General features: G+C 42.6%; 1 protein-coding gene across 1 annotated transcript in view; it reads left to right on the top strand.

Annotated features, from left to right (window-relative positions):
• Positions 1 to 25,226, top strand: part of gabrb2a (gamma-aminobutyric acid type A receptor subunit beta2a) — a 477,073-nt gene that overhangs the window by 384,585 nt on the left and 67,262 nt on the right. Inside the window, exon 5 of the mRNA XM_068043026.1 lies at positions 4,676 to 4,758. Coding sequence (XP_067899127.1) covers positions 4,676 to 4,758 — 83 coding nt within the window. The remainder of the gene's footprint in view (positions 1 to 4,675; positions 4,759 to 25,226) is intronic.

Genomic DNA, 25,226 nt, shown 5'->3' with positions numbered 1-25,226 from the left:
CTCAAAACAGTTTCGGCTATTTTTTGAGCAGCATTCAGTGATCCCTTTAAGGATGTACTAGGTGTGCACTCCACTCATTTGTACCTGAATTTTTCAATCAGGGCCCTGGACTCAGTGTAGGATTCTGATTTGTGTATTTAAGTAGCCTTGTGCCTTTTTCAGATGGTGGGCTGCTCATCAATTTCCAGGCTGGCTGAATTTTTTTCTTATATTATTCTTTCATGGGATGATGTGGGCATTGCTGGCAAGGCCAGCATTTGTTGTCCAACCCTAATTGCCCTTAACAATTGAGTGACTTGCTAGGCCATTTTAGAGGGTATTTAAGAGTTAACCACATCGCTGTGGGTCTGGAGTCACGTGTAGGCCAAACCAAGGAAGGACGGCAGATTTCTTTCCCTAAAGGACATTAGTGAACCTGATGGATTTTTACACAATCGATGATAGTTTCATGGCACCATTATTGAGTGTAGCTTTCAATTCCAGATTTTTTTTCTGTTTTTTATTACATCAGGCAGGCCTTGAGAGTCAAAGAGGCAGCCGAGGTGCCTCCACACCACCCTGTCCCTGATTTTCAACTACTGGCAGCCCATTCTTCAAATTCTCTTTCTTTATCCATGATTCTTCTTTAATTTGAACAGTGAAACAGTATCTCTGGTGATATTTGATGTTCCTTATTGTGTATTTTTCTAAAAAAGCAAGCCTGGGGAGCACAACGTGAAATCCGACTTCTAATCCTCCATAACTATGCAGAAAAGATAAATTAATTTGGAATGTTTTAGTTGAACATCTTGTGCTAATGCTTTAATGTGGGCAGCTAGGCTGCCCATCAGCTGCTGCTGGTGCTAACATGAGTAGTGTTTGCAGCAGGAGCACATGATGGCCTGAATTTTACTTTACCTCTAGGGATGGGCTGGGAGATGGAAGGAGTGTCATAAAATGGTGAGGAAAGATGGGCGGAGGTGGATGGTGGAGTGCCCATCACCTTCCTGATGCCATGGAATTTTATCAGCAGCAGGCTCGGTGGAGGATGGCTTTCCCCCAAGAGGCCAAGTAATAGCCTTAACTGGCCAGTTAAGGGACACTGAAGGGCCTCTTCCTACTGTCGTTGGCATTTTACCTGCGGCTGGTGAGCCCCCCGCCCCCCGTCACGTGAGTAGACCGCCCAGTGAACCTGGTGACCTTCCTGTGGACTAGGGGTTGGGGACCCCTCCTGATCAGGGTCTCGCTCTCTTCTACCTTTGATGTCTGCTTGTTCAGCCATGACACTCTTAACTTCTTGTATTCTCCAGATAGTTCCCCTGCCTTGCCACCTCTCTCACTGCTTTCAGAAACCTTGTTGAGACTCTCCTTTGTGAACATAATTTTGATTTCCCCATCCAAGCCTCTCAATTTCTCTTCACTTTTACCCTTGGTGTCCACCGTATTATTTTTCTTATCATTTAACATTCAAGACATCTTCTCTACATGAAGAATAGTAAATAAATGACATATTGTTGTGCAGAAAATAACAACCAAATAAAAAAGCATGACTAGTAAACAGTATTGAAAAGCAATAGTCAGTAGTTTCAAGGAATTGATTTGTCTTTCATTTGCAAAATGCAGTACACATATAAACCAAATAAGAAATGATGAAAGATTTTATGGTATTATTAAAATACTGCAGAACTAATATTGCTCGCAGCTACAGTTGAGGAAATGCTAAGTGCTAAGCCTTAATGGCAGTCAAGTACATTAGTGAATAAAATTATTTACTAGAGCTGGAATATTGGGGGTAAAATACAACTTCACCAGGGGCATAGAATGGACAGGAGCAGATCAACCCGTTATACACCACTGCCAAAGTTGAATTTTCCTTCCATTATCTTTTTACATGTGGGACCTGCATTTGATTCCATCTCTGACTGATGCAGCAAAAGTTTCTTTTCTATTAAACCCATACTTTGGTTCTGACTTCACAAAGGAGGGCACAAATAACCTCCCAGAAATGTTATGGAACCAAAGGTCTAATGAGAGGGAGGAACTGAAGGAAATCAGTGTTCGTAAAAAAAAGCGCTAGGGAAATTTATGGGGTTAAAGGCTGACAAATCCCCAGGGCCTGATAATCTACATCCCAGAGTACTAAAGGAAGTGGCCCTGGAAATAGTGGATGCATTGATGGTCATCTTCCAAAATTCAATAGACTCTGGAGCAGTTCCTACAGATTGGACAGTGGCAAATGTAACCCCACTATTTATAAAAGGAGGCAGAGAAAAAACGGAACAACAGACCAGTTAGCCTTACATCAGTAGTGGGGAAAATGCTAGAGTCTATTATAAGGGATGTGATAGCAGAAAACCTGGAAAGCATAAACGGGATTGGGCAAAGTCAGCATGGGTTTACAAAAGGGAAATTATGTTTAACAAATCTACTGGAGTTTTTTGAGGATGTAACTAGTAGAATAGATAAGGAAGAACCAGTGGATGTGGTTTATTTGGATTTTCAGAAGGTTTTGATAAGGTCCCACATAAGAGGTTAGTGTGAAAAATTAAAGCACATGGGTTTGGGGGTAATATACTGGCATGGATTAAGAATTGGTTGACAGACAGGAAACAGCAAGAATAAACAGGCAGTGACTAGTGGGGTACCACAGGGATCAGTGCTTGGGCCACAGTTATTCACAATATATATTAATGACTTGGGTGAGGGAACTACATGTAACATTTCCAAGTTTGCAGATGACACAAAGCTGGGGGGGAAAGTGAGCTGTAAGGAGGATGCAAAGAGGCTCCAATGTGATTTGGACAAGTTGGGTGAGTGGGCAATTGCATGGCAGATGCAGTATAATGTGGATAAATGTGAAGTTATCCACTTTGGTTGTAAAATAGAAAGGCAGATTATTATCTGAATGGTGATAGATTGGGAAAGGGGGAAGTGCAATGAGACCTGGGGCTCCTTGTACACCAGTTGCTGAAAGCAAACATTCAGGTGCAGCAAGCAATTAGGAAGGCGAATGGTATGTTGGCCTTCATTGCAAGAGGATTTGAATACAGAAGCAAGGATGTCTTACTGCAGTTATACAGGGCCTTGGTGAGACCACACATCTGGAGTATTGTGTGCAGTTTTGGTCTCCTTATCTTAGGAAGGATGTTCTTGCCTTGGAGGGAGTGCAAAAAAGATTTACTAGGCTGATTCCTGGGATGGCAGGATTGATGTATGAGGAGAGATTGGGTCAACTAGGCCTATATTCACTAGAGTTTAGAAGAATGAGAGGGGATCTCATAGAAACCTATAAAATTCTAACAGGACTAGACAGGCTAGATGCAGGGAGGATGTTCCCGATGGCTGGCGACTCCAGAACCAGGGGTCACAGTCTCAGGATAAGGGGTATGCTATTTAGAACCGCGATGAGGAGAAATTTCTTTGCTCAGAGGGTGGTGAACCTGTGGAATTCCCTACCACAGAAGGTAGTGGAGGCCAAGTCATTAAATATGTTCAAGAAGGAGATAGATATATTTCTTAATGCCAAAGAGATCAAGAGATATGGGATAAAGCAAGAACAGGATACTGAATTAGACGATCAGCCATAATCTTTTTTTGAATGGTGGAGCAGGCCTGAAGGGCCGAATGGCCTACTCCTGCTCCTATTTTCCATGTTTCTATATTTCTATAATAGCGATGAGTTCCAGTGAAAGGAGTTTGGCCAGACCCAGTCCTGACTCTTCTTGGCACAGGTCCAGATTTGGCACAGCATGGCAATTTCAATAAGAAGACACAGAAATGTGTGGAAAGTGGAAAAATTCAATATTTTAATATAAGGTGAACTTTTGTTACCAAGCTTCCAGTAGTGAACAAGCATGGTGGAATCATAAATTAGAGAATCAACATTACAATGTTGTTTGATCCGTGCAAAAAAAAAAGGGCTGGTACAATTGACATCTAACAACACAACTGTTCCCCTTTGTGCCAGAAATGAAAGAAGAAAGACTTGCATTTATATAACACCTTTCATGACCTGACAATCTCCAAAAGTGCTTTACAACCATGAAGTACTTAGAAGTGTAGTCATTGTTGTAATAATAGGAATCATAGAAGCTAATTTTGCACACAGCAAGGCCCTGTAAACAGCAATGAATTAAAGGATCAAATTATTTGTTTTAGATGTTGTTTGAAGGGCAAATGTTGGCCAGGACATCGGGAGAACTCCTCTGTTCTTCAAGTAATGCTGTTGGATCTTCTACATTCACCAGCGTCTCAGTTTAACATCTCATTTGAAAGATAACACATTCAACAGTGCAAAATTCCCACTGAAATGCCAAATTTATGTGCTTAAATTATGGAGTGGGACTTCCATGACCATCTGACGTAGAGATGAGAATGTTACCACTGAGTTCAGGCTGAAACCTTGTGCAGAGTGAGAGATCAAGAAAATTTAGTTTATCTTGCTTTGCCAGTTGATACCAAAACTTCAAATGTGTTACATTCTTCAACTGTTTTGAGAATAAAATTTCACAAAAAAAATCTACTGTAGTGATTTCTGCTCATGTTGCCTGATATAATAGTTTATGTTCTGACAGCTGAGATACCTTTGAGGATTTGAAGTCTTACCCCAAAAATCTTGAAATATTTCTCTATTTTTAAGAATTTCTAATTAAACATTATGCCAGAGCTGCCTATTGAGTCATAATTTTCTTTGCAGAATTACCACAACAGCTGCTTGTATGATGGACCTGCGAAGATATCCACTTGATGAGCAGAACTGCACACTTGAAATAGAGAGCTGTAAGTATTCTACTCATTCTCATCATTCCTCTGAGCCTCAGTTTGACAACCCAAGTTATTATCAAGTTATTTGAACATGAAGTATTAATTTCTGTTTGTTTTAAATATAAAGTTTAGCAGCTCAGTTACTGTTTATTAAACAAATAGACCTATACAAAAAAACTCTCATTAGCAACCAAAGTTTTTTTATTGTTCCTAAGTAATTTACTTATATCATTTTATGTAGAAAAGTGGTCAAGAATGTAAATCTTATGAAGAATAAATGCAATGGTGAAAGCTCGGAGCTTCTTATGATAGCCAGTTGAAATTATTTCTTTCATCAATATGGGAGTTAAAACATGACATGTTGAAATGTGAGGTTATTCACTTTGGTAGTAAGAATAGAAAAATTGAATATTTTTAAAAGTGTAAAAGTTTGAAATGGTGATGTTCAGAGACACTTGGGTGTACTCATACAAGAAACACAGCAAGTTAGCACAAAGATACAGCAAGAAATTAGGAAAGCAAATTTTATATTGCCCTTTATTGCAAGAGGATTGAAGTACAAGAATAAGGAAGTCTTGCGACAATTGTATCGAGCTTTGATGAGACCACACCTGGAGTATTGTGTGCAGTTTTGGTCTGCATATCTATAGAAGGAGATATATGCCTCAGAGATGGTACAGTGAAGGTTCGATAGATTGGTTCATGAATGAGAGGGTTATCCTATGATGAGAGGCTACATAAATTGGGCCTATACTCTCTGGAGCTTAGAAAAATGAGAGGTGATCTCACTGAAACATACAAGATTCCAAAGGGGCTTGACAGGATAGAGACTCAGAGGTTGTTTCCCTTGGCTGGGGAATCCAGAACAACAGGGCACAGTTTCAGGATAAGGGGTCGCTCATTTAGGACTGAGCTGAGGAGACCTTTCTTCACCAGAGGGTTGTGAATCTTTGGAATTTTCTACCCCAGAGGGTTGTGGATGCTCCATCATTGAGTATGTTCAACACTGAGATAGACAGATTTTTGATCTCTTAAGGAATCAAGGATATGGGCATTGGGCAGGAAAGTGGATTTGAGATAGTTAAAGGTAGATGATCAGCCATGATTTTATTGAATAGCGAAGCAGGCTCAAGGGGCTGAATGGTCTACTTCCACTCCTATTTCTTGTACTCTTATGTTCTTAAGTATGGCACTACTTTGTAGTGAGAAAATGCAAAGGACAGAAAACACTTGCAGGAGTCAGTGTTTCTAAGCCTCCTTACAGTGGTTGCAGTGTTGGACAGACTACAAATATGCTTGGAGGAGCAAATATCAAGGGTAATGCAATAATTGTGGGATACTTTATTCTTCATAGTGTTACAGTCTTGAGAAGGGGTTGAAAGGCTTCGCTCTTTTCCCTCTCCTTGTTAGACCACAACAGGTTTAATTCTTTCTTAAAGTGGATGTACTGGCCGATTCAGTAGGTGTTTGATTACTTGCTTGCTATAATCATAACAAGAACCAATCGGACAGGTTTTCTTGAGTTAACAAAAAAAGAGGTTAACTTTATTGTACTTAAACTGAACTAATAAAATAATGAACAGCACACCAACTTTCACTCCCACACACACACACTGGAAGTTTACACACACACAAATAGGTTACAGAGTGGGGAAAGGTAGAGTCCATAAAAAAGGTATACGGTCTGTGGAGTTTGGTGATTCGGCTGGCTTCTAGTTGAATTCAGTGGTCCTGAGGCTTTTAGTTTGAAGAGGTAGATGACTGGTTCGGTGAGTCTTTTGGAGATAGCGATGCAGACAATTTCCTCCAACGGTGTTTCAGATTGTAGCCGGAGTATGGAAAGGTGGTCAGTCAACAGGCAGGATTTGAAAGCTTTCAAAATGGAATGGAGAGAGAGGGGGACCCCCACTTAGGGCCTCACATGTCAGCGTCCAGTTTCTTCTCCTTTGCTGCAGAGAAAATATCAGCTTAAAACCACAGATGGGGAGGGGCTTGTCACATGACAGTCATTCAAACACAGCAGTTAGCAGTATTTCTTCTTCTTGCTGAGAGAACAGGTAGTTCATTTAAATATCCTGGGTCTTGGTTCTTGTTGCAGACATTTCATCTCTTTCTTCACAGTCCCTTGCAATGTAGGATACAGTATAGCAAACTAGGTGATCATCTTAAGCTACTAGCTTTCTTCCTGTTTTAAATGTCTTTTTAAAATTTCTTTAAAAATACAAATTCAGATCTCCAGCCAGTGGACCAAAGAAAATTAGCATTCAACAAAACACATTGGCGTTACAATAGAAACTTGGTAAACCAATTGGCAAAGTAGTTTTCTAGAACAATGAGTGATATTTTATGCTCTCCCCCGTGACACATTTGGAGGCAGGGAAGGCATTTAATCAGGCGGATGGTGGCAGGTGGGGACCCGCCACCTTCCCACCTCCACCCCAATTAAGTCCATGGTGGGAAGGTCCTTGGACAGCCTTCCTGCCCCATCGCCACTTGATGGCCTTAAGGGGCAATTAATGCCCAATTAAGGGCCTCTTCCCAATGGTGGGTGGGCCTGTTGCCACACAGGGAGCACGACATGTGAGCCCATGCGGGTTGCTTGCCAGCTGTTGGGGGTGGGGTTCCCTCGTTGAAAGACACTCAGTGCCTGATCGAGGGCCCTGGCATCGGGAAGTGGGGGCTCATTGAAAGCCACCCCATTGCTCTTCCTGTCAACTCCCCTACACATCCCCCCTGTGACCCCCATCCCACAACACCTCTCCTGCCATCACTTACCTCCGGCCTGGGTCACTGCACGATCCTGGGCCTCCAGTGGGTGTGTACTGACAGCAGCCATGGCCTCCCCGGTGGCGCTGCTGAGCAAAAGAGCTTCCAGCCTCTGATTGGCCAGCAGCTCACAGCAGGTGAGACTTCCCGCCCTGGGGTCCTGAATCCAGGAAAGGCCTGCCAGTGGACTATCAAGTGCCTGATTAGTGGGTCATCCAGCAGGCCTTCCCCAAAGGTGGCAAGCAACATGTTTTCTCGCCAGGTTTTCAACCGGTAGCTAAGACCCTCATCGCCTCCATAAAATTCCCCCCACTATGTCAAGGAACCAACTAGGGACTAACAAGGGAACACGCTATTTTAGATCTTGTATTGTGTAATGCAACAGGACTACTCAGTATTCTTATAGTAATGGATCCTCTGGGGAGGAGTGATCGTAATATGATAGAACTTCAGATTGTGTTTGAGAGCAATGTGGTGAAGGCCAAAACTAGGGTCTTATATTTAAACAAAGGTGTGAGGGCAAGTTGGCTCAGGTAGTTGGGAAAATCAGATTAAAATATATGACGGTAGATAAGTAATGGAAAGCATTTAAAGAAATAATTCATAATTCTCAACAAACATACATTCCCTTGACAAATAGAAACTCCTTGTTAAAAGCATGGCTAATAGAGAAGTTAAAGAAATTAATGGACAGAAAGCAAAGAGTAGGAATAAACGGGCCATTTTTGGGTTGGCAGGTTGCAACTAGTGGGGTGCCACAAGAATCAGTGATTGGGCCTCAGCTGCTTACGATTTATATCAATGACTTGGATGAAGGGACTGAGTGTAATGTGTCCAAGTTTGATGATGATACAAAGCTGGGTGGGTAAGTAAGCTGTGAGGAGGATGCAAAAGGCTGCAAAGGGATATAAATCTGTTAAGTGAGTGGACAAGAAGGTGCTTTGTCCTTGGGATGTGAGCATCGCTGACAAGGCCAGCATTTATTGTCCATCCCTAATTGCCCTTAAGAAGGTGGTGGTGACTGACATCTTGAACCACTGCAGTCGATGTACATCCACAGTGCTGTTAGGGAGGGAGTTCCAAAATGTTGACCCAGCAACAGTGAAAGAACAGCAATATAGTTCCAAGTCAGGATGGTGTGTGACTTGCAGGTGGTGGTGTTCCCATGCATCTGCTGCCCTTGTTCTTCTAGGTGGTAGCGGTCACGGGTTTGAAAGACGCTTTCAAAGGAGTCTTGGCAATTTACTGCAGAGCATCTTGTGGACGGTACACACTGCTGCCACTGTGCGCCAGTGGTGGAGGGAATAAATGTTTAAGGTGGTGGATGGGCTGCTGATCAATCAGGCTGCTTTGTCTTGGATGGTGTTGAGCTTCTTGAGTGTTTTTGGAGCTGGACTCATCCAGGCAAGTGAAGAGTATGCCATCACACTCTTGACTTGTGTCTTGTAAATGGTGGACAGGCGTTGGGAGTCAGGAGATGAGTTATTCATCATAAAATTCCCAGCCTCTGACCAGCCTTGGGTAACCATAGTATTTATGTGGCTAGTCTAGTTAAGTTTCTGGTCAATGGTAACCCCAGGATGTTGATAGTGGGGGAATTCAGTGATGGTAATGTTATTGAATGTTTAGAGGAGATGGTAAGATTCTCTCTCTTTGGAGATGGTCTTAGCTTTTGTGTAAATTAATAAAAGTGTGATACTGTGTTTAAGCAGAGATCTAATAAAGATGCTAAAGCTTTACTGGATGGAATATTGTGACAGATAACTGATTTCAGGTAGTCACTCGTTGAATAGTGCAGAGGTTAGGTCCAGTCCATTTAGGGCCACTACCTTGGGTGGAAAACGAGTGTGTTGTAATCCAGAAAGCCAGGTGGTGAAGAATAGAACAGAAGCCAATCTTTACACACTTTTATAAGCATTTATTTATAGAGATATACATTGCAAGCATGCATCTCCTAATCCAACAACCACAGTTTCAGTCTATTCCTATTTATGGGGACACAAGTGAATCCACAGTTAATGTCCCCCACCTGCATACAATTAAATACAATTAATATACAATTAACAGATTATCTTCTCTCTCTTTAAATAAAAATTAGAGTTTCTATCAACAACCAAAATTTCAAAACAAATTATATCAGAGACCTCCATTTTCTGTACAGAGCATTACATTGCAAGATGCCCCTCCTCTAGGACCCCTAACAATTTTTTTGTACATGCATTTCTTTCTCTAAACAATCCGACAATTGATGACCTACATCCACAGATTTAATTTTTAAAATGTCCTTTCTCTCTGGCATTTTTTTAAACCAGCAAGGTCAATCCATAACCTTTTCTCATTCACACTTTTCATAGATTGTACATTACCCCACAAGGAACGATTATCTACATAACATTCAATGGGTATCCTGGGCGAACTTTACCAGGCCCCCTGATATCAGGGGTCGTGGCAGGGGGGCCCGGAGAATACCTCCAGGAGAGGTCCGCCACAGGCCTCAACCCAGGAAGGCCCCACCCCATATTACCAATGTTGGTGAGGCCTCATGGTGGCCTTCCCCCCGCCACTCGGCGACAGGAACATAATTAAAATATGTTAATGAATGTTAATTAAAGAATAAATACTTACATCGTCGCGCCAGCCATCCCGGTCCCATATCTCGGTGGCTGGCACTCCTGCACCATCCAATCCCTGACCACCCAAGAATGTCGGAACACTGGTGGAGAGGGGGGAGCAGGTAAGTTTTCAGGGTGGGAGTTGGGGAGCAGGGTTAAACTATTGCGATTGGTCAAGGGGGTGATGGGAAGGGGTAAAGATAAAAGTTTCTGGACTTTGTGGGGGGTGAGGGCAGGAATGACAGATACAGCTATTGGTTGGGGGGGGGGGTGGGAGAGGGGCTGGAAAGTTTTTTAAAATTAGTTTTAATCATGTTAAACTGTCACTTTAAAAATGTAACTTGTCATTTAGGGCTTTAAGCCCTTTAAAAATGGTGCCAGCACCGGCGCAGTGGCACTGGATGCCGTTGCCAGGGACGGAGCACCCGCTCCCTCCCCATCATCAGAAGATGGGGGGGTGGTCCACCCCGGCCATTTAAATGAGCAGATCGCGGCGGCTCTGCTTGGGCAGACCGCCATTTTGGAAGTTCACCACCGTAAAGTGCAGCCCACTGTCTTCAGTATGCCCATTGTATAGAATCTCACTTAAAATATTTGACAAATAGAATCCCACATCCACTGCCTCCATAAGAGCCAGTGTTTTGGCAGCTGAAGTACTTTTAACAGCCCTTTATTTTTCTGAGCTTCCCAACATTTTCCATTTTCACTCTTCAGAAATATTATGAAACCAGCTGCACTATAATACCAATCAGGAAGATCAGAAACATAGAAAGTTTACAGCACAGAAAGAGGCCACTTGGCCCATCATGTCTGCGTCGGCTGGAAAAAAAAAGAGCCACCCAGCATAACCCCACTTTCCAGCATTTGGTCCGTAGCCCTGCAGGTTATGGCGATTCAGGTGCACAGCCAAACACCTTTTAAATGAGATGAGGTTTTCTGCCTCTACCATCCTTTCATCCAGTGAGTTCCAGACCTTATTAGCTTGGGAAGCAGTGCTAAAATGACTAGCCTCATGTTGTTTGGGTCATCTAAGGATGGGAGCTTAAATACACATTTATTCAAATTTAACTTTCTTATTGTTTTATTTGCCCTAGTTTAGGGTGTTTCATTGTAGTACTTCTTAGCTCCAAATCATCAATACTAGCATCTGGTCTAGTCTGAGTGCACAACCTGTTCAACTGACCAATCAAGCTTTGCAATTGCTCTATCTCATCTTTACATATAACATAATCTGTGATGACATTGTACAATTAACCAGGATGGGAGTAATATTCTCTAAATAGGATTGCTGAATTAAAGTTATTCCAGACCTACTTTGCTTAATATCTGAAACAATATATTTAAAAGCCCCACAAGTCTGCACTACGCTTTCTTACTTTGCACTCTTTCACCTCTTTCTGCCAATCAATAGACTTCATTTCTTGGCCATCATCATGAACATTCTAGCAATATTTGAACTTCCCTATAGCTTTTCCTGCAAGTCCCACATTTTTCGCAAACCCTCCATTCACTAGACCCTCTGGAATATATGTCACCTGAGTACCCACTCTGGAGAACTGGCCTGTGGATGTGATAGCTCTGTCATGTGTATCATCACTAACATTACCACTATCTAGATATTAAAGATATCAAGGGATATGGGGATAGTGCAGGAAAATGGTGTTGAGGTAGAAGATCAGCAATGATCTAGTTGAATGGTGGAGCTCAAGGGGCCAAATGGCCTAGTCCTGTTCCTATTTCTTATCCAGCCCTTGATCGACCTCATTCTGAAAAGGTTAGTTATTCGGAGTGGCAGAAGGTGGAAAGTGGTCTTCCACAAAAATCAGTGTTAGGACCACTACTGTTTGCACTTTTCATTAACGATTTGAACATTGGAATCAAAAACACAGTTTCTAAATTTGTGGATGACAGCAAATTGTGGGGGGCGTAAGGTAATCAGAATTGAGGAGGACTGCAACAAACTACAGGAGGGCATTAATAAACTTGCAGAATGGGCAAATAACTGGCAAATGACGTCCTACATGGATAAATGTGAGGTAGAACATTTTGATAGGAAGAATAGGGAGATCACTTATTACTTGGAAGGTGTGAGTCTATGTGGGGTAGAGGAACAAAGGGAGCTCAAAGTACAAATACACCAATCACTAAAGGTTGTTCCACAGGTTTGCTAAGCCATTAAAAAGGCAAACCAGACACCAGGCTTTACTTCTAGAGGGATATAATTGAAAAGTAGGGAAATTATGCTGAACCTGTATCAAACCTTGATTAGACCACACTTGAACTACTGCGTGCATTTCTGATTGCCGAATTATAAAAAGAATATAGAGGCACAGGAGAGGGTGCAGAGGAGATTTACAAGGATGATACCAGAAATGTGAGGGTCTTTTTTCTCTTGGAAAAAGAAGGCTGAGGGGTGACCTAATAAGGGTCTTTAAAATTATGAAAGGCTTTGATAGAGTGGATACAGAGAGAATGTTTCCACTTGTGGGAAGGAGCATAACTAGAGGCCACCAATAAAAGATAGTCACCAAGAAACCGAGACCAATAGGGAATTCAGAAGGATCTTCTTTACCCAAAGAGTGGTGAGAACATGGAACTTGCTACCACAGGGAGTGGTTGAAGTGAATAGTATAGATGCATTTAAGGGGAAACTAGACAAGCATATGAGAGAGAAGGGAATAGAGGGTTATGAGGATAGATTTAAATGAGGAAACATGGGAGGAGGATCGAGTGGAAGAGTCAGTTACTAGGGGACATAGGTTTAAGGTGCGAGGGGCAACGTTTAGAGGGGATGTGCGAGGCAAGTTTTTTACACAGAGGGTGGTGAGTGCCTGGAACTTGCTGCCAGGGGAGGTGGTGGAAGCAGATACGATAGCAACGTTTAAGAGACATCTTGACAAATATGTGAATAGGAAGGGAGTAGAGGGATATGGGCCCCGGAAGTGCAGAAGGTGTTAGTTTAGGCAGGCATCAAGATCGGCGCAGGCTTGGAGGGCCGAATGGCCTGTTCCTGTGCTGTACTGTTCTTTCTTCTAAACGCCGCATGGGCTAGTTGGGCCAAATGGCCTGTTTCTGTGCTGTATAGCCAATGTAACCCTATGTTCCTCAGGACCTGCATCACAAAACGCATGAGCATTTGTGGTACAAGGTTCCTTGTTTACTTCTATCAGCTACTCAGAGTCTGAGATTTTGTAATTAATTCTGATTAATTGTGAGGCATGAACCTTAACAATTTGGTTGCCATGTTTGATAATAACTGTTTTGTCATCACGATCTTAGATATCACCTTACCAGTACCTTTCCATTCCCTATGACTCTCTCTTATATTATATACCAAATCTCCTAAATTAAACTCTGCCTCAGTGCTCTCCGAATTTTCTGCAAGACCTTAGCCTTGATGCAGTCCTGTCTCCCCGCATGTAAAGCATTCAAATGTGCAGAAAAAAATTGAACTCATATTAGTACCATCTTGCACAGGAGGACTATCACACTGCTCAGAAGGCAATTTGGGATTTTGTTCATAGACTAATTGATAGAGTAAGGGACCATACCCTTCACCATCTGGACTGAATTATTTGCATGAACCACCCATGCCAGGCTAGTTGTCAACTTGCAGTCTGATTGATAAATCACTGCATAATTCCTGGCACAAAGTCCATTGCTGAAAGGACTTTCAGCTGCAGTATTCATGATAATGATGTTCATATTTTCACATATCTCTGAACTCATCATTGGCAAATTCCCCTGCATTATCAGTCCGAAGCTTTGCTGGTCTCCCAAGTCTGGTCCCTATCCATTGCTCCCTGACTTTTTCTATAATAACCCTCTTGTCCTTCCTATGTAATATTGTAGAAAGAGTAAATCTGGTCGCCACGTCTATAAAATGTGTAATAAAAATATTTCTGTCTTTGTCCCATACTTTTAGATCCAAGGCAACTACTTGTTAAAGTCATGTGCCAATGGAAGGCTTAGAATAGGACTTGGACGATGTCTTCTTTTACAGATTTCACAATTTTCACTAATCTCCTCTGTTAGTCTTGTATACTGTTCATTAACCACACCTGCATCTTTTAGCAGGATTTGTAACTGTTAACAAGTATGATGAGCAAATTGTCCACTTAACTTTTTCAACTGGACCATCAGCTGATACTGAACAGATTGTGAATGGTGTATGGGAAATTCAAAATTGCATTGTGGTTCTATTGATGTCATAGAACTTCTATTTAAATACAAAAATTATGATGTGCTTCTTCGAGGCAGCTGCCAGGCTGTCTGTTCTGAGAACACTGGCAAAATGGTGATGACCACAAAGTAGGCAGGAATGGTGATAAATTCTTGCTTTTTGAGGCAGTACCTTCCCATTTCCACAGGCAGGATGCATCAAAATCTCCTCCATAACATTTTTATGATAACTTATATTATTATTTCCTGAATTCAGATTACTTCTGTATATTTTGCCTTTTATGCTACCTAAATTATGAGGGTTATAACTACATTAGGTGAACTGCTTCTCCAAGATACAAGCACAAATTAAAAACTACATGAATTATCCCTAGCCTTCTTAGCATTGTTGAAATACTATCCAAAATAGACCAGAAATCAAACAAACAGTAAAATGCAGTGCTTCAAACAATAAGTAGCATCTTTCTGACAGCAGGTTAAACCAGTGGAAATACACAAGCTATGCTTTGTGTAGTAAACTTAATTGCACGTCACTGCTAGGAATTTATTGTTTACTTTTTCATAAAGAAAACCAAACTATCGTCAACAACTGAGAACACAGCAGGATAATAGAGTTTAATATGAAATGTAGGACACTGACCAGCACAGAGCTTTTATCTAAGAAACTGTGATGTCTGTAGAAACTCATTCACCTTTTCATTAACCAGCTAGAGCTGCCTATTGAATATGACAAAGGTGCTTGGAGCTTTAGACAGATTTCTTTGGCAGTAAAGTTCTTAGCTCTATTTCTTGTAAAAATGTACTCATTTTAATGACATTCTAGACAGATTTCCCCTATTTTGCCTATTATTTTTAAGTACGAATGTGATGGAATATTGTATAGATAGTTCAAAAATAATAGTCAGAATTATCAATTGAATATTGTATATTGTAATTAATCAGTACAAGCTTTTTAATAATAAGCTTAATATTGCTTAAGTTTAGGTAATTGGTAATATTTTCACAATATCAAGATATGGGTTGTGGATTGGGAAAGAATTATAATAAGGACACTTTAAGATGCTTCAGTATGGTAATTAACAAAAGTAACTTTGAAAGGTTTCATTCAGCATTTTGGCTGCAAAATTTGACACCCTTGCACCGGTAGTTTTAGCGCTACGGGTGCTCCTATTTTATTATCAAAATGTTGTGCGCACCACTTCTGCTCACTTCCGGCATGGCATGTGCCAAAAGCCGTCTTGGTGAGGGCATTATCCTGGTTGTTACAACCGTGCACCGGAAGTAGGCAGAGTAGGCAGATTGTGACATTAATTACCATCCCACGCTGATTGGAAGGCAGTGTTGCCATTTTGACCTTGTTGCTTTAGTTAACACCCTCTCTAAACGATGCACAGCTGAACATGTGTTCAGCAGCACAAAGGACCCACACCAATGCCATTTAAAGGATCATCAATAACTTTCAGGTTAGTTGCTGCTTACTTTCAACTGACTCTGCTTCAGTTTGGAGAAGTGCTGGGCATTTTGAGGGGTTGGTTACAGTTCATGAAGTCTGCAGGGAGTGGTACTGCATATGGGAAAGGCATTGGTTGTGACTGCAAGGGTTGTAGGCACACCATTTGCTCCCAGTCATGGGTACCATAATTACAGTTCACCTTGGGCTGCAGCATAAGAGGAAAATGAAGCAGAGGCAGCAAGTAAGAAGACAAGCGCAAACAGAGCGAGTTGAGGGGGGGAAGGCCTTTTTCGCCTAGGGTCTTCCAAGAGCACCACCTCAGCAAGGAGCAGTGATTTATGAAAGAGGTGCTCACAGAACTCTGCCACCTCGTAGAACCAGGACTGCAGCCTCAGAGTCATGCAAGGATGGCGCTTCCAGTGCCTGTGAAGGTGACCATTGTTCAAATTTCTTTGTGTTTGCATCCTTCCAGACTGTTAGAGATGATGAATCTAACAACTCCTAGTTTACTGTCCATTGCTGCATCAGAGAGGTGACAGACGTTCTTTATGCCTTGAGAGGGGACTTCATTGTGTTCTTTCTGAACAGAGAGAAGCAGGCAGAGCATGCATGTGGCTTTGCCAGAATAGTCGGCTTCCTCAAGCTGCAGGGTTCCATTGACTGCACACATGTGACTTTGCAGGTGCCACATCTCAATGCTGAATGTACAGTTGGTGACTGACCATGCACAGCACATCAGACTAGTGAATGCCCGCAGTCCAGGCAGCAGTCATGATGCATTCATTCTGCGCCAGTCTGCTATTCCAGCAATCTTTCAACCACCACCTTAAACCAGAGGGTGACTTCTGGGTGACGAAAACTATCCACTCTATTCCTGGCTCATGACTCCCCTCCGCAACCCAACCAGACAAGACTTGCATGCATACAATGAGAGTCGAGCTGCTTTTGAAGTGATTATTCAGCTGCCTCAACCGCTCTGGAGGAACCCTCGAGTACTCAATGGAGCGGGTGTCCAAATTTGTGGTGCTCTGCTTAATTCTGCACGTCCTGGCCAGCATGAGGGCACAGCCCTTGACAACACAGATTTGGAAACCACCTCAGGAGGAGGAGGAAGGGAGAAAGCAGGCAGCACATCCACCTTCTGGATGGGCACCTAATTCAACTCTGGTTCCTGTGAATGCAATGCCAGATCCATATTGCACAACCTTACCATCCCTCAGTTATGGACCAGAAATGCTCCATCCATCAATATCGGCGACCACGCTCTGGAAGTGGTTCAAGAGTTCACCTACCTAGGCTCAACTATCACCAGTAACCTGTCTTTCGATGCAGAAATCAACAAGCGCATGGGAAAGGCTTCCACTGCTATGTCCAAACTGGCCAAGAGAGTGTGGGAAAATGGCGCACTGACACGGAACACAAAAGTCTGAGTATATTAAGCCTGTGTCCTCAGTACCTTGCTGTACGGCAGCGAGGCCTGGACAACGTATGTCAGCCAAGAGCGACGTCTCAATTCATTCCATCTTCGCTGCCTCCGGAGTATCCTTGGCATCAGGTGGCAGGACCGCATCTCCAACACAGAAGTCCTTGAGGCGGCCAACATCCCCAGCTTATACACACTACTGAGTCAGCGGCGCTTGAGATGGCTTGGCCATGTGAGCCGCATGGAAGATGGCAGGATCCCCAAAGACACATTGTACAGTGAACTCGCCACTGGTAACAGACCTACCGGCCGTCCATGTCTCCACATTAAAGACGTCTGCAAATGTGACATGAAGTCCTGTGACATTGATCACAAGTCGTGGGAGTCAGTTGCCAGCGATCGCCAGAGCTGGCGGGCAGCAATAAAGGCGGGGCTAAAGTGTGGCGAGTCGAAGAGATTTAGCAGTTGGCAGGAAAAAAGACAAAAGCGCAAGGGGAGAGCCAAATGTGTAACAGCCCCGACAACCAATTTTTTCTGCAGCACCTGTGGAAGAGTCTGTCACTCTAGAATTGGCCTTTATAGCCACTCCAGGTGCTGCTCCACAAACCACTGACCACCTCCAGGCGCTTACCCATTGTCCCCCGAGACAAGGAGGCCAAAGAAGAAGAAGAAGAAGTGTCCTCTCAACCATATTCCTGCAATAAAAGCCACCACAAAATAATCATTCCATACCAACTTTATCCAACAAAATTTCCAATATTCCACACAAAACTTAACTAATCACCCTTGTACATTCCCATAGTGCCTTTCTTGCAGGTGCCTTTACCTGGTCTAGTGCTCCTATGCAGTGCTACCCCAGTGTCTGCAACATAACTTTCAGTGGGAGAGACTGCAGATGGCCTGGTAGGACACCCTCAAACAGTCCTGCAACTCGAAGACCCAGCAAGAGACTGCAGCACCTCGGCATGGGCGGCAGCAGTCTTGGCTGGCTAACTGTTGGGCAACAGCAAGGGCAGTGGCGGAGTGGCAGTGGTGGGAGAATGAATGCTGTCATCCTGAGAAAGGAGAGCAGATTTGTGCTGCACTGCCACTCCCACAGTTTGGCGCCTCAGCAATCCTAGTAATCTGCTGGAGCACAGTTTGCTGGACTGCTGTGAACCCTGAAAGTCCCTTTGAGCACTGGCATTGGCAGCCATGATGGCAGCAATCTGTGCCTGCATGGCAACAACCTGAGATTTAATGATCTCACTCTGAGCTTCCACTGCAGCACCCAAACCTTGGGTTGCTTATGCTTGTGCTGCAATGGAAGCTGAGACAACGGCTATTAGACGTGTACCATGGTCAGATCTGCCACCACTTCTAGGCTTGAAAGGATTGGCTCCAAGCTCTGCACAAAACTCAGCTAAATTGGAGCCAGATTCCTCCAAGCTCCTTGACAGTGCCACCAGGCTTTCAGGCAGGCCAACCAATGCACCAAGTATTTCTGTGTCCATGCCCATCAGCCTTTTTCCATATGCTGCCCATCAATGTCTTCATCTGAATCCTCTGCAGCAGAACTTGTGTCTGACCTCACCTTCTGGCGAGCTGGCACCTGTACTACCCTTGTCCGCTGCCTGGTTGGAGGCCACTCATGTCCGGTGACTCATGCATATCCTGCCTCCAAGCTACCCTGTAAAGTTAATGCAGTGTCACTATCTAAATGCGAGTGTCAGATAGACTAATGTTGTTCCTTCTTCATCAGCCTTTTGTAACTCTAGGCCTTCAGCATCTTGCACCACTGCTGGATCAGGTGGCAGTTTTTGGATATTGTGCATAAAGGCACAAGGGCAGGGCTGGGGAGAGTCAGGGTGGGGAGTTGTGGGGAGGAAGCAAGAGGTGCATGATTACTCCATCTGTAGCTTGTAAATCCTAACAGATTGCAGGATAGGATGTGAGAAAGTGGATTAAGCAGGAATATAGAATAATCCTCTATGGTTTCAACCCCAGATGTTGACAGCCTCAGTGATGGTCCCTCCAATGATTTCTATCACTCCTCCAATGGGGGGAACATATACAACTATGCCTGCCCGCACTGGTTAGGTGCTGCTGCCTCCTATTATGTACCACCTTGTCCTGCAAAAGAGAGGGAAGTGTGCCAGTGAGTATGGTGTAATCTGTTTGCGATGTGCCTGCCACAGTTGAATAGCTGGCAGTGTGTGCAAACTGTGAGATTTCAGTGTATGGTTTGCAGTATTGCTAAGTGTGTGAGGGTGAGGTGAGGTTATGAATGTGAGTATGAGTTGTGGTAGATAGTGACTGTTGATAGACGAATGAAGTGGGGTGTGGTGAATGTAGCAATATGTGAGGCTATTAGTGCAGTTAGTAGGAGATGGCATGTGAAGATGCATTCACTGACCTTGACTGCTCCTATGAGGTCATGAAACTTCCTCCTGCATTACCTCCAGGTGCTCGAGACTAGGTTAATGGCATTGACTGCAAAGGCTGCCTGCTCCCACTGTCCTCTAAGTATCTGCCTGGAAGGCCCCCTGTGGGAAGAGGACCTCTCGCCTCCTGTGCACCTCCTGCACCAAGGCCTCCAGCGTTGCATTGGAGAAACTTGGAGCATGCTCTCTGGCCTGTTGCTCTGTTTTTGTAGGTCCTTCCTGCCCTTTAACTCCTCCTTCACCACTTCCACCCCTGCTGCAGCCAGAATCCACCTCGCCTTTAAGTATTGCAGGCTTGCTTTAAATAGTGCTAGCCTTGCATGAACTTGAGCCCCCTGCTGAGGCATGCAGCCACTCAACAGCACATTCAGTGCTGGGCTGCATGCCACAATGTTTACAATTAGCAGGCAGCAAAAAACTTGTGTGCTGCCTGCATTACTTTGTACAGGGGCAGGTTAATCACACATCACAATCCCTGCACCCAATGTTGGGAGCAATCCAATTTAGCTGCCTTTCTGTTCACTTCAAATTGCCTGAAGTAGAATGTTGTCTAAATGTGCTCAAAAATATTTCCCAGTCTCTGGATTAAGCATTATGTTGTGTTTAAAAAACACAGAATAAATTTCATTGTAATTTTATTTTCCTTCAGACTGAACTCAGACAGATACTGTCAGATTTTGTTGATGAGTTTATTGAATCCCACGACAATGTTCTTTTGCATTTCGAGTCCAAACTGTCCTTAAAGCATTCATTCAAGTAGCCTGGTAACTCACAGCATTAGAAGATACAAATATTAATTTGAATACTAATCCCAGTACAGTCTTCGAGAAATCTGGGATTTGAGGTAGAACTTTTCCCTGACTACTCAACCATATTATTTAATAAGTGAACCAAAGAGCATCATTGATAATGTCCATTGATATACACTTGGGCTGATCTTTTCTCTCTGTTGGCTGAGTAGGAGAGATTGGAGGAAGAAAATAGTGGATGGAATATGAAGTGAAATTCCTCCCGTTCCAAAAATCTAAACAATCTCACAAATCTTGCCAACGATGAAATAACAGCTATTTTTCCTGATGGCAGCTTTAGAAAAGATATTGGAGACACACGTTCTTTAACCTTAGGGACCAGAATTCATCTGTCAGTATATGTTAAGCAGCATGTAGAGTCTAAACTGGTGAAATACCCAGTTAATTAGGGGTCAATTTTTCATGTCTTCCCCTGGTGTTAATTGTGCAGCAACAGCCTCAATATGGGTTTGCTGGCTTTACTGTTCTAGGAACATTGGCAATGCAGATGGCTCCATTTTAAAGGGGCTTACTGTTAAATTTAAGAACAAAGAACGAAGAAAATTACAGCACAGGAACAGGCCCTTCGGCCCTCCAAGCCTGCGCCGATCCAGATCCTCTAACTAAACATGTCGCCTATTTTCTAAGGGTCTGTATCTCTTTGCTTCCTGCCCATTCATGTATATGTCTAGATACATCTTAAAAGACGCTATCGTGCCCGCATCTACCACCTCCGCTGGCAACGCGTTCCAGGCACCCACCACCCTCTGCGTAAAGAACTTTCCACGCATATCCCCCCTAAACTTTTCCCCTCTCACTTTGAACTCATGACCCCTAGTAATTGAATCCCCCACTCTGGGAAAAAGCATCTTGCTATCCACCCTGTCTATACCTCTCATGATTTTGTACACCTCAATCAGGTCCCCCCTCAACCTCCGTCTTTCTAATGAAAATAATCCTAATCTACTCAACCTCTCTTCATAGCTAGCGCCCTCCATACCAGGCAACATCCTGGTGAACCTCCTCTGCACCCTCTCCAAAGCATCTACATCCTTTTGGTAATGTGGCGACCAGAACTGCACGCAGTATTCCAAATGTGGCCGAACCAAAGTCTTATACAACTGTAACATGACCTGCCAACTCTTGTACTCAATACCCCGTCCGATGAAGGAAAGCATGCCGTATGCCTTCTTGACCACTCTATTGACCTGCGTTGCCACCTTCAGGGAACAATGGACCTGAACACCCAAATCTCTCTGTACATCAATTTTCCCCAGGACTTTTCCATTTATTGTTTAGTTCACTCTTGAATTGGATCTTCCAAAATGCATCACCTCGCATTTGCCCGGATTGAACTCCATCTGCCATTTCTCTGCCCAACTCTCCAATCTATCTATATTCTGCTGTATTCTCTGACAGTCCCCTTCACTATTTGCTACTCCACCAATCTTAGTGTCGTCTGCAAACTTGCTAATCAGACCACCTATACTTTCCTCCAAATCATTTATGTATATCACAAACAACAGTGGTCCCAGCACGGATCCCTGTGGAACACCACTGGTCACACGTCTCTATTTTGAGAAACTCCCTTCCACTGCTACTCTCTGTCTCCTGTTGCCCAGCCAGTTCTTTATCCATCTAGCTAGTACACCCTGGACCCCATGCGACTTCACTTTCTCCATCAGCCTACCATGGGGAACCTTATCAAACGCCTTACTGAAGTCCATGTATATGACATCTACAGCCCTTCCCTCATCAATCAACTTTGTCACTTCCTCAAAGAATTCTATTAAGTTGGTAAGACATGACCTTCCCTGCACAAAACCATGTTGCCTATCACTGATAAGCCCATTTTCTTCCAAATGGGAATAGATCCTATCCCTCAGTATCTTCTCCAGCAGCTTCCCTACCACTGACGTCAGGCTCACCGGTCTATAATTACCTGGATTTTTCCTGCTACCCTTCTTAAACAAGGGGACAACATTAGCAATTCTCCAGTCCTCCGGGACCTCACCCGTGTTTAAGGATGCTGCAAAGATATCTGTTAAGGCCCCAGCTATTTCCTCTCTCGCTTCCCTCAGTAACCTGGGATAGATCCCATCCGGACCTGGGGACTTGTCCACCTTAATGCCTTTTAGAATACCCAACACTTCCTCCCTCCTTATGCCGACTTGACCTAGAGTAATCAAACATCTGTCCCTAACCTCAACATCAGTCATGTCCCTCTCCTCGGTGAATACCGATGCAAAGTACTCATTTAGAATCTCACCCATTTTCTCTGACTCCACGCATAACTTTCCTCCTTTGTCCTTGAGTGGGCCAATCCTTTCTCTAGTTACCCTCTTGCTCCTTATATATGAATAAAAGGCTTTGGGATTTTCCTTAACCCTGTTTGCTAAAGATATTTCATGACCCCTTTTAGCCCTCTTAATTCCTCGTTTCAGATTGGTCCTACATTCCCGATATTCTTTCAAAGCTTCGTCTTTCTTCAGCCTCCTAGACCTTATGTATGCTTCCTTTTTCCTCTTAGCTAGTCTCACAATTTCACCTGTCATCCATGGTTCCCTAATCTTGCCATTTCTATCCCTCATTTTCACAGGAACATGTCTCTCCTGAACGCTAATCAACCTCTCTTTAAAAGCCTCCCACGTATCAAATGTGGATTTACCTTCAAACAGCTGCTCCCAATCTACATTCCCCAGCTCCTGCCGAATTTTGGTATAGTTGGCCTTCCCCCAATTTAGCACTCTTCCTTTAGGACCACTCTCGTCTTTGTCCATGAGTATTCTAAAACTTACGGAATTGTGATCACTATTCCCAAAGTAGTCCCCTACTGAAACTTCAACCACCTGGCCGGGTTCATTCCCCAACACCAGGTCCAGTATGGCCCCTTCCCGAGTTGGACTATTTACATACTGCTCTAGTATGAGAAGAATTTTTTTCTCTCAGAGGGTCGTGAGTCTTTGGAACTCTCTTCCTCAAAAGGCAGTGGAAGCAGATTCTTTAAATATTGTTAAGGCCGAGATAGATTTTTGATAAGCAAGGGGGTGAAAGGTTATCGGGGGTAGGCAGGAATGTGGAGTTCAAGGTTACAATCAGATCAGCCATAATCTTATTTAGAAGCGGGGCAGGCTCGAGGGACCGAGTGGCCTACTCCTGCTCCAAATTCATATTTTCATATAGCTCATAACGTAAACTTTCTGAAACATAATAAACTGTTTCACCAAGGAAGATACTTCCCTGAACCAGTTTTGTGTCATAGTTTTCAATCAGTGGTTCATTGTTTTCTCTCAGGAAGGATGTGTAACTTTGCAACTAAAGTAAAAGTGAAATCTGAGACAAAATTATATTCAAAATGGAATTCAGAAACTATATTACTTTGGAGCAGGAACAGTCAAATCTCGACTTCTTTCCAATCAACTAACATTGTCAGAGACAAGCATGCCCAGGGACCACATAGTGGCAAAAAATGTTATCAGAAAATGCAGCTTTGCGACATTTCGACGAATAATTATTTGCTTGACCTCTTGAGGGCTAAATGAAAAGGTTTGTTCAGTGATAAGGCTGTTTCCATATGCAAGTGGTTTGCTACAGTAATTTTTTCATGTGAGTAGAGAAAGTAAATGATTGCTAAGTTATCAAGTTTAATAGAGCATTGTTCAATTGTTTTAAATGAATGTTTCTAAACTCATGAGTTTGATGTATTTCCACTAGTTACCCATGAGACTGTATCAGCTATTTGGTAGATTATTGTATAAGTGCATCCTATACCTGATATGTTCTTCCAGAAGTGGTGGCATAACCCAATTTAAATCTATTTGTACATCAATTAAATGCACACAAACAGCAACAAGAAAATAGCATTTATGCCTAAAATGAAGGGTCTTATGTATGTTTCAATTAATTTCACACATAAAAATATGGTTCTTGTAAATGCATAAAACCTGAACATACCTGCAAAAATTGATGAGATCAGATATACTGTATGAATGAATTGGTTGCAGATTACTGCTGGAAAAGGCCATATTGTGATGAATTTCTATTTTAACAAAATTGAATTTTTTTTATAGATGCTAAGAACTATTTTATGACATTTTAACACATTATTTCAGGCACAATTCAATGTGCCACACCTCTTAACATCTTTTAAAATTACTGGGTGCATTTTTCATGATTTATCAATGCCAAAAAATAGCAAACCAAAATGTATCATAGAATAGAATCATAGAATGTTACAGCACAACACCAACCATTCAGTACATCGAACCTGTATTGGTGCTTTTCTACAAATGAGTCACTTAGTCTAATCCCATTTTTCTACTTCTTCCTCATATCCTTTAATATTCCTCCTCTTCAAATATCTATCTAACTCCTCTTTTTAAGAATTTATGAACTTCAGTAATAGTTAATGACAGAGAACGTCACATTATAGCCACCCTCTTTTTTTTTACAGGAAAACAGCAAATTAAAAGGCCTATAATGAAATTGTGAGATTCACACAGTTTGGAAAACATCATTGTTTGGATAATTAAATAATTCATACAACTGATCATATGTTAATTCCAATGTTGTGTTGAACGATAGGATATTAATTCAGGATAGAAAGTGGTGTACAGTATGAAGAAATAATTATACACACAACGGAAGTTGGGAGATCTAGCCAATTCAGATAACCACTCAGGTTAGAAGTGAATAAATGATATGTCTCTGTAAAACATAAATGCTCACCACTTTATAAAAAACTTGTTAAGTTTAATACTAAATCTCCAAGCAATTTGTATCCATAACAACCATTTGTTTGCAGCTAAAGTGACAGTATATCATCTAATTTATATT

Source organism: Heterodontus francisci, chromosome 12 (assembly GCF_036365525.1).
Source record: "Heterodontus francisci isolate sHetFra1 chromosome 12, sHetFra1.hap1, whole genome shotgun sequence".
In the NCBI taxonomy this organism is placed as follows: domain Eukaryota; kingdom Metazoa; phylum Chordata; class Chondrichthyes; order Heterodontiformes; family Heterodontidae; genus Heterodontus; species Heterodontus francisci.
Note: the sequence above shows the minus strand (reverse complement) of the source record. Positions and strands in the feature narration are given on the sequence as shown.